This window comes from Ascaphus truei, chromosome 1 (assembly GCF_040206685.1).
Source record: "Ascaphus truei isolate aAscTru1 chromosome 1, aAscTru1.hap1, whole genome shotgun sequence".
Classification (NCBI taxonomy): Eukaryota; Metazoa; Chordata; class Amphibia; order Anura; family Ascaphidae; genus Ascaphus; species Ascaphus truei.
In genome coordinates this window covers 323727889-323740122 of record NC_134483.1, presented here as the reverse complement: position 1 = coordinate 323740122, position 12234 = coordinate 323727889, and the positions used below count along the sequence as shown (strand labels likewise).

The 12234-nt window shown below is 40.7% G+C and overlaps 1 protein-coding gene across 1 annotated transcript in view; it reads right to left on the bottom strand.

Annotated features, from left to right (window-relative positions):
• The window catches only part of ANTXR2 (ANTXR cell adhesion molecule 2), a 205886-nt gene that overhangs the window by 169145 nt on the left and 24507 nt on the right, over positions 1-12234 (bottom strand). The window contains exon 4 of the mRNA XM_075606579.1: positions 3680-3761. Within this exon, the coding sequence (XP_075462694.1) occupies positions 3680-3761 (82 nt within the window). The remainder of the gene's footprint in view (positions 1-3679; positions 3762-12234) is intronic.

Here is a 12234-nt window from a genome sequence, read left to right as displayed (position 1 = left end):
AAAAAATATGTCCACATAACAATTACCCTCTAATTCACAACCTAATAAAGGAAAACATGCTGGGTCAATGGGCAACAACCTAAACGCTAATTCAATATCTGCATTTGCTATAAGTGACCCCCTCCAACAGCACCACACCCAATCCATAGCTTTATCAAATGATGCATACTTAACTGTGCACAATTCCCGCTCAATATCGTCATCTTTTAAAAACCCTTTAAGGACAGATAAATGATATATTAACCTGAAAGCCCCCATCTCATACTTTGGAACTACCCCCAGTCGGGAAATCCTTCTCGCATAAATCTCTCATAATCCACTGCCGTCTTCCCCTTTTTGGCCAAATTCCCTACCATATCCTCTTCCCCCATTCCCTTGCATTACCTGAAACAACTTGCAGCCGTATGACCTCCACCACACAACCCACATTAATTCCTAAATTACACATTTGACCCCAATTACAACGTCCCTCATTAAATGCCCTGCACACTCCCCTTCAGACCCCCACCGACTTCCCTGAGTGCTGGTTGACACCAACTGTCCCTTGAAAGGGCATGGGTCTATGTGTCACCAAGAGAGAGATTCATAGATCCATATACTTGCAGACAAAAGTAATATGCCTACTGTATGTATTGCTAATTGCTGTCAGAAATCCCTGCCTTATTGCCACCAAATTACACCTCCCATTGTCCTACAAGCTGACCAAATTGTGTCTACATATTTAAGCAAAGCGGAACAATGCTGGAGATACCTTTCCCAATTACATTAGCAAAGATAACACGCTTCAAACCAATCCCCAAATGATCTTGGTAACCTTCTCTCTTAGCACCTTCCTTTCTATCCTCTTTTTCCCCCCCTCCACCTTTCCCTCTTCCTTGTAAACTGGTTTCAGTGTCACTGATCTACATACGCCTCTTTTCATAACTTTTCTTTTACCGCTACAGACAAATACATCCCCAAATGACTTGCCACACATGTATACACATCATACATATTCACAAAGACTAACATATTCCTATTTCCACACCTATGCATACCTACCACCTACCAACTTTTTAACTGGATATGGTCTACATGCCCCCGCCTTGGTCCCCACACCAAGCCTGTCTAGAGTTAATCACACCTGACCAATGGCAGTCCCCAACTCTTCCTCTAATCTGGCTTGATTTCCCTACACACTCCTCTGCATACCTTAACCTGACTCCCAATTATCCCAAAAAAACTCCTTAATTGTAACAAGACCTGCTTTGCTTGATGCTCAACCCCCATCTTTTCTTTACCTGTTGAGAAAAGTGTCTCCTGCCCCTGTAACATCCTAACTGATTTTTCCCAAAAATCCTGTGGAAAACGTAGCCCCTGTCTGCAGTCTTTTGAAATACATCTGGCTCCGCTGTTCCTTAGCCATCAGATTAGCCGCACCAAACACCCTAGTGTCTCTCCAATCCATACTAGTCTGCTCCTGCCAGGATTACCATCTTCCCTTAATTGAGAGGTTATGGAATACCCAAACCGTTGTACTCCTGAAGATTCTCTGTCTGACCTCCTTCACCTCCTTCCATCCAATCCAATAGAGAAAAAAATTAGTCATCCACTGGCTTTGGTGAAACCTTCTGCTCCTGATTTTCAGCCCTTTTATTCCTCTGCCTGCCTGTTCTGCTAGATGGTCCAGGCAATACACTGTGGTAGAATGGAGCCAGAAAGAACTAGCCACCCCCTCGAACGGCGGATGCCAGAGACAAGAGGAAAGAGTGGAACTAGAGAGTGGTAAAGGCGTTTGTTTGAAGTTTATTTATTTATTTATAAAATATTTTACCAGGAAGAGTTACCTCTTGTTTTCAAGTATGTCCTGGGCACAGAGTTAAGACAAATAATACATGGTTACAAATACAGTTACATAAATGAACAGGGTATACATTCTATACAAGACATTGCGTGCACAGTTAAAGAAAAAATATATTATGGACGTATGAAACAGTTACAGACCAGATTAAAGTGTGAGACAGCCTTAGATTTGAAAGAACTTAAACTGGTGGTGGATGTGAGAGTCTCTGGTAGGTTTTTCCAGTTTTGGGGTGCACGGTAAGAGAAGGAGGAACGGCCGGATACTTTGTTGAGCCTTGGGACCATGAACAGTCTTTTGGCGTCTGATCTCAGATGATAAGTGCTGCATGTGGTAGGGGTGAGGAGCTTGTTCAGATAGCTGGGTAGCTTGCCCATAAAGAATTTAAAGGCAAGACAGGAAAGGTGAACTTTGCGCCTAGACTCTAGTGCTGACCAATCTAGTTCTTTGAGCATTTCGCAGTGATGTGTGTTGTAGTTGCATTGGAGAACAAAACGACAAATTGAATTGTAGAGGGTGTCAAGTTTGCTAAGGTGGGTTTGAGGTGCCGAGCCATATACTATGTCTCCATAGTCAATAATTGACATTAGCATCTGCTATGCGATACGCTTTCTGACCAGGAGACTTAGGGAGCATTTGTTCCTGTAAAGTACCCCTAGTTTTGCATATAGGTCTTGGTTGTCAGGGTATCAATGTGCATCCCGAATGTTAAGTGGGAGTCAAACCATAAGCCCAGGTATTTAAAACTAAGTTAGCGCCAAAAGTGACAGAGGCAAAAATGCGCAAGACTGTCTCACTTCCGAGATTTTGGTGCAGGACGCCAACGCCAGAGGAAAAGCCGCGCGGAGTCCTTTGAAGCTTCAGCGAGATCTCCAGGACACGATTGTTCCTGTGCCCGCGCTACACCACACTCGCCGGTGCCTACTCACATGTAAGTGAGCAATATTATTTTTATCCGTGTACCAATACATTTCTTCTTATACAGGCTGTGCTTGTCGGTTTCTTCTCTTTTTTGCATATATTCAAGGTATCCCCTCCAATCAGAGGGACACTGGACTTTGGACCACTTTACCCTGGTCCACACAGACTGAGCAGGCCATCTATAAGTATACCATTACCCATAGATCAGTCTTGTTGAGCACGGCTCTTCTGAACGTCTTATGAATTTATATTTATTTATTATTTATATAATTTATAGAGGATTATCCTTCTTCTTGCTACTCACAATATTCTAATGAGATTAAACAAAGTTTGTGTATGCAATTCATGCAGTTTCCCTTTCTCTCCGTGTCAGGTATGAGGTGGCATTTAATCACTTTGCTTAAAAAAAAACAAAGTCAGGACTAACAAACTCAAATAACCGGTTTCCTAAATTTGACGCAACTACACACTGACACTGAGAAACGTCTGCATCAAGCTGCAAACTGCATCATGCTGATATATATCACCCCTGAATATAACAGTGTGAACATTTAAGTGAATGATGGAGAAGACTCAGTAATTACAATGCATGAAGAGCTCATAAAACTGATCCTATACAAGCATGTGTTTCAGGGAGTGAATACCATTATCTGCTTCAGTGTCAAGCAGGCTGTAAAAAGCAAGGCGGCAAATGGGGCTTAACAATGTTTTCCAAGTTTATCAGAGACCAAAAACATTGTTTTTACTCTTTTTTTCCAGCCTTAGTTCTCTTTGGGTCTCCACCAGTGAGTAATAGGGAGATACCAACACAACATAAAGAGGTACAGTAACTGGATATTTCCATTAACTAGTGTATAAGAAACCCAGGAATGAAAAGAGACCCATATGCAAAATAGGTATCCATAAAGTACAACTTACTACTCTGAAGCCTTCATGCATATATGTTTCACCCACAGGTTTTTCATTACTCAAATCTTGAAGTCCCTTTGTGATTTGGGCTCTGTAAAAAGTTAGAAAGATAGAAGAATGATTAGACAAAACTCAAAAAGAAAATGTAAATGTCGCTCTTCCAAATTAAATTAGAATAAAAAATGATGGTTCTCTATGAGAGATAATTAAAAAGCAGCAATAGCCCTTACTCAAATGATTTTGCTAATATTTTTTAGCAGAATCTGAATTGAGGGGTCTCCCAGTATTTATTTATTTTATGTGCTGTTTCTTCTCGTTCCATTAGAGAAATCAATATTTATTTATTTGTTTATAAAATGTTTTACCAGGAAGTAATACATTGAGATTTACCTCTCGTTTTCAAGTATGTCCTGGGCACAGAGTTAAGACAAATAATACATGGTTACAAATACAGTTACATAAATTAACAGGGTATACATTATATACAAGACATTGCATGCATGTAATATTGCTGTGATCTAAGCCTAACTTCCACTGTCCAATAGAAAGCCCCCAATATCATCAAAACATGGCATGACAGGTTCCTATCGGATGGCCCAGGCAGCCACTGTATTGTATTGTATTGTATGTTTATATTTATATAGCGCCATTAATGTACATAGCGCTTCACAGTAGTAATACACGTGGTAATCAAATAAATAACAGATAATATAAATAACAGGTCATGGGAATAAGAGCTTCAGACATAAAAGTAACATTAAGGAAAAGGAGTCCCTGATCCGAGGAGCTTACAGTCTAATTGGTAGGTAGGGAGAATGTACAGAGACAGTAGGAGGGAGTTCTTTGAAGTTCGTCTGCAGGGGGCCAAGCTTTATGTATCATGTGTTCAGAATATCCACAGTGCTATTCATATGCTTCTTTATGCAAGTTTGTCTTAAGGTGGGTCTTAAAGTTGGACAGAGAGGGTGCTAGTCGGGTATTGAGGGGAAGGGCATTCCTGAGGTGTGGGGCAGTAAGTGAGAAAGGTTTAAAGCGGGAGAGGGCTTTAGATACAAAGGGGGTAGAAAGAAGACATCCTTGAGAGGAACGCAAGAGTCGGGATGGTGCATAACAAGAAATTAGGGTTGAGATGTAAGGAGGGCATTTATTTTATCAGCACATAATAAGGTAACTATCTTAGGAATCATCTGCTCTCTGGGGCTAGCAAATATGCGGTTCAGCTGCAGGAAATCCGCATTCCGATTCAGTGAAGAAAAAAAACCGCTACGGTGTATAAGGGGTTAGGGGCCATTAGATTGTATTTTTGTATGTATTTTTTCTGGCAACGGAGGACATGGACCTGCAGTATGCTGACGAGGATGCCCTTCATGATGGCAGGGGTAAGTAGAAAGGTTTATTTACTTTATTTATGCTGGCTGGATAATGTTTTATTTTATAATGGGCAAATGCACTATTATCCATATATGGATAATAGTTATTTTGCCCATTACTGTTCTGTATATATTGGGGGGGGAGGTGTGTTTATTTATTTCAATGTATTGCACATTTCTTTTTTGCCACAGGCCAGCCGGGACCCGCGGGGACCACGCTAAGGCCCCCAGACACCCGTGGGGACCACCTGAGGACTCCTGGACACCCATGGGAACCACCCAAAGGCCCCCAAACACCCACGGGGACCACCTGTGGATCCTTGGAAAACCATGGGAACCACCTGAGGACCCCCGGACACTCATGGGGACAACCCCTGAGGACCCCTGGACACCCACGGGGACCACCTAAGGGCCCCCAGACACCTGTAGGGACCACTAGTGGGCCCCCAGACACCCGCGGGGACCACCCTAGGTCCCCCAGACACCCATGGGGACCACCCAAGAACCCCAGACACCCACGAAGACCACCTGAGGACCCCCAGACACCCACGGGAACCACCTGAGGACCCCCAGACACCTGCAGCCTCTGGTATCAATCATGTGGAGGTAGAGGAGGCGGGTATTGTGTTTCTAATATTTATTGTGGGTAGCAGTTGTTTTAATATACAATTTAATATACAATTTAATACTAGTGTAGATGAGCAAGTGGTCTCTGGAACAGAACCATGTTGTTTTGAGGTCCTGCTTCCCGAGATACAGGCCCGTTATGGGGTGCCGGAATCTCCTATGCATTTAAATATCTTATGTCACGTAACTGTCACATGGGACACCCCATAACGGGCCCTGTATATCGGGAAGCAGGGGGTCCCCCAGACCTGAAATCAATGCTATTCTGCTCCGGAGACCCCCTGCTCATCTACACTAGTATTACATTTATTTTAAATACTTTTGATCGCTGGCGAGATATGCGCAGAGAGAGGCGGCTCTCTTTGTGCAGCTCTCTCTGCAGCTGAAAGAAATGCAGAGAGGTGATCAACACGTCGCCGGCTACTCGCCCATTTTGGGAATTTTGCTATCACAGGTAATTGAGGCTTTCTGAATACCATGATATCAACGTTCAAAAAAACAGGTGAATTAAATGGCCCGACGATTTTTTTGAACGCTTATGCATGCTTATCCATAATTGGCAAATGTTTCATCGGGAGATTCTGTTGAACTTCTGCTGGATCAAAATATTGTAACTATACAGGTAAATATAGGATCAATATCTAACCAAGTTAGACTTGAACAAAGGTTAAATTCCATGGACACGTTTTTTTTTTTGTTTGTTTGCTTGTTTTTTAAAACTTAATCTACTGTGTTACTATGTAAAACTGTTTAACTTGTAACTTATTATTTTGTGTGCATACTGTGAGGTGCTTATGTTATCATACTTATTGTGTTTCTGCTTTTGCTGTTTGACTACTTACTGTATAGCATCATAATTACTTTATAAAAAGTGCAGAAAAAAGAACGATAATATGTCTGTAAATGAAAAGACTCCACAAACAGTCATATTTCGAAAATGATTCGAAACAATCATACAGACTCTCCAAAGGATTTGTCGGTTGTGGAAGCATTAAAAGTTTTAAAAACGAAATTTTAAAATATCACATTGTAAATGTCTTATTTTGTAACGTACATGTAGGCCCTTGTTCAATAAAATCCAATACGGCTGATTCATGCTAGTAGCAGTGATCAGCAAAATGCCCTTAACCCATTAAACATTAAACATGTCAGTACCAGTAATTCACACTAGTCCTAAATGGCATGTTACAAGAGAATTCACTTTTAGAACTATTTGCTGCAAAATGTGTGCTTAATAATTGCAACATTTGTAGCAGGGTACCCCTTGGCTACTATTCTGCCCAATGGGCTGGCAGTAAACCCTGGTACTATCAGGTTTCCAGTAGTTGGTATGGGGTTTTCCCCCTCACCTTTGGTACTGCACTTGACTGACAGCAGAGGGTGGTACATCCTGTTGTAGTTGGGACAATGGAGTACCCGCCTTCTGGCTGTATTTAAGGGCAGGACTGCCCTAAAGTTGAGTTGTTCCTTCCCCTCTGAGGAAGGAAGGTCACGCAACTGGGAGCCTGAGATTAGGGCCTTCCCATGTGCTTTTCCCTCCGGTGGAGAGTGAGTGTGGACCATACCTCTGCCTCCACTGGGGAGGCGGGGAAGAGCTAGGACGGCCGCGGGTGCTCTTGGCCTGTAGTGGCGGTCCAGGGACCATCTTCAGTGATAGTTGACCTGACAAACTGTATCCGGCAGAAGACTGCCGTGTAACTGTTACTGCAGAGTGTAGTAATAAACCCGTTCCTGTTTTGCAATATACCTCCAGCCTGGTGCGTGACCTTACTGGGGGGGAGAGGTAATAAGTTCTACCGTGGGAGATCACCTTCAGTTCCTGGAGCCTACGGCAATGGAGGCGCTGCACTGCTAAAGAGATATGTAGGGTATGAACCCCAGAAGCCTGTTCCTGTGTCCCCACTACCATCGGCGGACGACTCAGCCCTCCTGTTGCCAGCAGGTATATGCACCACACACCCTGTAATGGCCCCTATCTGTGATTGGGTGGTGGAAACACTGTTACACATTTAAAAAATAAGGACCATAAATGTTAAAACCAGTAGCTAAGTAGCCGTCATCATTTTAGGCCCTATACGATTTGTCTCATTATGATGCAAAGGTATAGCTTCAATGATCTCCTTTTCACTTACAATAACTGCACATGTAGCTATTGATCACAGTGATAGCACAACTACCCCCGTATAATTCAGAATACCAGACTATCCATATTCCAGACTATACCAGACAATCCATAGAATGCAATGCTTATGTTAGTACAGGATATTGTAACATGTCTCTTTAAAGAAATCAATGGTGCAGGCTACATCTACAGTATATGTTCATGTTTAATGAAGATGTACTTTTAATCTTAAACAATAGTAAATTTACCTTTAAAAAAAGCTTAATAAATGTCATTTTAATGCCATAGTCATCACAAACACAAACGTTAATCCAACCCAAAGTTGATCTAGAGGAAAAAGCATACACACGGAGAATGTGTAACTTTTTCGAAGTTACAAAACTTGTAATCATACAACTTTATCTAAAGACAAAAGGTGCAGTCCCGCTCAAAACCAGGTTTTTATTATGATTGTTCTTGAAGGTTCCTAGCGGTACCTTTCCAAAAATAAACCTGTTCCATCTCATAACATACTGTACAAAACCCCAGAACACATTGTATTTATTAAACCAAATATATAACATCATATACAGTAAGCTTTAACAAAACCTCCAACATACAAGAAAAACCCTTCTCAAACACTCTAGGTTCAATGCTCTCAGTTATATTCCCCCTTCTTATTGACTGGAGTTTCCCTGACAGTTTGTAAAAGCAGATTTTTAGGCAGACTGTGTCCAAAATGCTAAACAGAAACTGCTGACAGCATGTTCTCCTGTGGAAGTGTATTGATGCTAACAATCTTTCCTAATGTTTCTGAAACAGATTTCACGTCTCAAAAATAGCTCTCAAGCCATTGCTTTCTTTTAGTTAACCAGAATGTCCTCATGCTTAAGTCAGATGGTGAATAGAAAAACACCCATTTTGCTTTAGTCTGAGCTACAGTGATTTACAATTAAAATACAGTACCTACTTTTAATTCAACATATGTGAAGCAAAATACCAGAGGCTCATAATAAAGCACTCCTGTGTTTATTCGGTGTGTCAACACAAGAAGCTAGGAATCAGATTTGTCAGGCTTGAAAGACAAGTAACAAATCAAGGAAACAGAAACAGAAGACTGAATTTCATGTTTTTGTTTCATTTTATTGTGTATCACAATTAAGTTCAGTTCATGATTAGACGCACATGTGCTCAACTACGTCGTTGGGGCTTGTTTTATATCCGCTGAAGCAGCCTATCAGGGTTGCCCTATTGACTCAACTAGGAAATTTCATCCAAAAACAGCAGAAAGGCCGCTTCAGTTGATTGTAATCACTCTAGGGCACTAATTCCTTGTCCTACTGTGTGCTTTTATGTATGATGCACTCATTTTTACTACAATGCCCTGTAACCTATGTCTAAATCAGGGGTGGCCTACTCCAGTCCCCAATGGCCACCAAAAGGTCAGGGTATATGGCTATCCCTGCTTCAGCACAGGTGGCTAAATCAATGGCCCAGTTGTTGTCAGCCACCTGTGTTGAAGCAGGGATAACTTTAATATCTGACCTGATGGTGGCCCTTGAGGACTGGAATTGGTCACACCTGGTCTAGATTGTAAAGTGCTCTGGACTCTGTTGGTGCTAAATAAATGAAAAGATGCACGCATGCTACCTCATACAATGTCTTCATTTGTGATAGGTTGAAGGTTAATCGGGAGACTTAATTATTATTAAAGAGTACAAAAGTATTGTTTAATATTGAATCACAGATACAGGGTAAGCAGATGCAGCAACAAGTATCTGAACACTTGCCTTTGAAAATCTGGGGCAATCTCCCAGTAATGCTGCAACATTACTGTGACATTTCTGCAAACAGACTAAAACCCATAGGATTAACACAGTGGGGGTCCCTGGCAGTCTCATTCAATTTGAATGGGACTGCCAGGGAACCCCGCTGTGTTAATCCGATGGGCCATTAGTCTGTCTGCAGAAATGTCACAGAAATGTTGCAGCATTACTGTACTGGGGTATTGCCCCAGATTTTCCCAGGCAAGAGTTCGGATACTCGTGGCTGCATCAGTCCTTGCAGAAGCAAGAAAAGAACTCATTTGGAACAGCACTCAGATCAAAAGATGTGTGAAATGATACATACAAATCATCAGTTTCAACTACATACAGAATCATCAAGGTGTTTCATTTATTTGTGTTCTGATATATAAAACATGCATGCTGGAAGTTATAACATTGCATATCTGTGCCTTTTTAATTGTCAAAATTCTCTTTAATGTCCGAGACGTGTCTTCTCTATTATATGTATTAATTATAAAAGCACCTCAAAAGAATATTTGCATATATGGGAACAGTTTTAAACTACGTCATACATTGGGAGTTTTTAAAACATGTCTTTAAGGACCACGTGCAGTTTTATAGCAGTAATATATACTTTTATATGTGAATCAATAAGCTTGTACTCTTAATATTTAAAGTGGCTTCCTGAAACGGAAATAACAGACAAAAAGGTGAACACTATCGACATTTAAAACTGGACCCTGCTCTGTCATTGCCGCATGGTATACCTGTATGGTAAAACACAACCTGTGAGCTACCATGATTAATTTTATCTTATGCATTCTATAGGTTTTAAAGTTAATTTTGGTACAGAATACTATTTATAACAATAAATATGTGTCATGTCAGACGGACAATAGCCAATGGCTTTAACTTTCTTGTCTAAAACACTGTGCACTTCCTGTCCCCATCTATATAAATACTGTACTTCAAAATATAGAGTATCTAACTAGTTCTGTTTTATAAAGCAATAAGTGTGTAAATGCAGAGCGGTGGATCTCTGAGACACAACACTGCACAACCTGTGCTTATTTTTAAATCACAAATCATATTTCTAATGTTGTTAAACATTATGTATTACAGTATGTCAAATTCATAGCCGCTAATTTTTTTAATTAACACTCATGGCAGTGTAAGCTAGGGTTTGTGACATGATTTGTGCATTAAATGATAAACACAAGTGTGCAGAATTATGTTTCAGAAGCCGAGATTCATTAAGCTACGATGCAAGGTATCAAGTCAATGATAGTTACTGGGTGCGGGACGCCACCATGGCTTGATAAATCCCGGCCAGGGACTAATGCTGCATTTCCCAACTTATGCTGCATTCGCAGGTTATCCACTCTTTGCCAAAGTAGTTTTCAATGATGAATATACTTATCATCTGAATCTTCCCTTTCAAATTCTGCTTTGACTCAATGCATTGACTGCAGCAAAGATCAAGATCACCAAATATAGTAATAGGACACAGGTTTCTGGAACAGAACCAATTGAAAACAATGACGGTGCCAATTGATAATGCCTTGTACATGTTGTTAAGCAGTGCTCCATTAGAGGTGACAGCATATGTCACAACTAATTGCCAAGTACAACCAATGTAGGGGTATTTTGACAAAAAAAAATTAGTAGCTGGTTTGATTTGCCTATTCCCTGAAACAGCCCTTTACCAGCAATAATGACCATCACACTTTAGTTAATGTAGTCAGTGCCCGATATGACATATTTCGCAATAAAGAAAGTACAAGCCTTGCAGCATTATAAGCATAATATATACAGTGTGTATATATATATATATATATATATATATATATATATATATATATATATATATATATATATATATATACTGTACGTAAATCCATGGTTATGTACAAATAACTGTTATATCTTTGTAACTACTGTGTTTGTTATGCAGTTCAGTTTGTGGGAAATATTGCATAACAACAGAATTGCACACTGCTATCTTGAAATGCAAGATGATTTACTCATTTCATAACAGAAGATGAGGCAACATCCTTCACTTAAATTGTGTAACTATATTTATATATATTTCTGCTGTAAGACACCATTCGTTACCTTACAGACCGTAAAGTGAATAAGCTATGAGCTATAAGGTGTGTTCTGGCACTGGAAGGTGTCTTATTGCAGAGCACTGCTTAGTAAATATGGGCTTTGATGTTGTAAAAAAAAAAAAGTATATGCTGATGATTCAAGCGGCTGGGTGATGAGGTAGTAAGGTTGTTGAATAATTGGCACCAGGAAGTTTTGTCATACAAAAGTCTTTTATTTAGGACCCCAGGCACAGGGACCGCACCCATATTTTATACAATATTGTAATATCTCTTTATTTCTTAATGGGTATCAATGCTTTATGTGCTTTCATGTATGCCCACTCTTAAGACTCAGAGCGAGGTATAGCTCTTAGCTTGTTAACTGTTGAGACCCGGACCCCTCTTGTTCTCCTGTTCAGGGTATCCCTCTGTATCATCCCTGAAATGCTAGTCCCATTGGGGCTCCTTGCAGGCCTGTATAAGCGACCCTTATACCTTTTGTCTGTGTGGTGACTGCCACTTAACTGCCGCCGGAGAGGACTATTAATGCAGATCCGTGGTTAGAGCAGATCCGACAGCACCCAGTTGT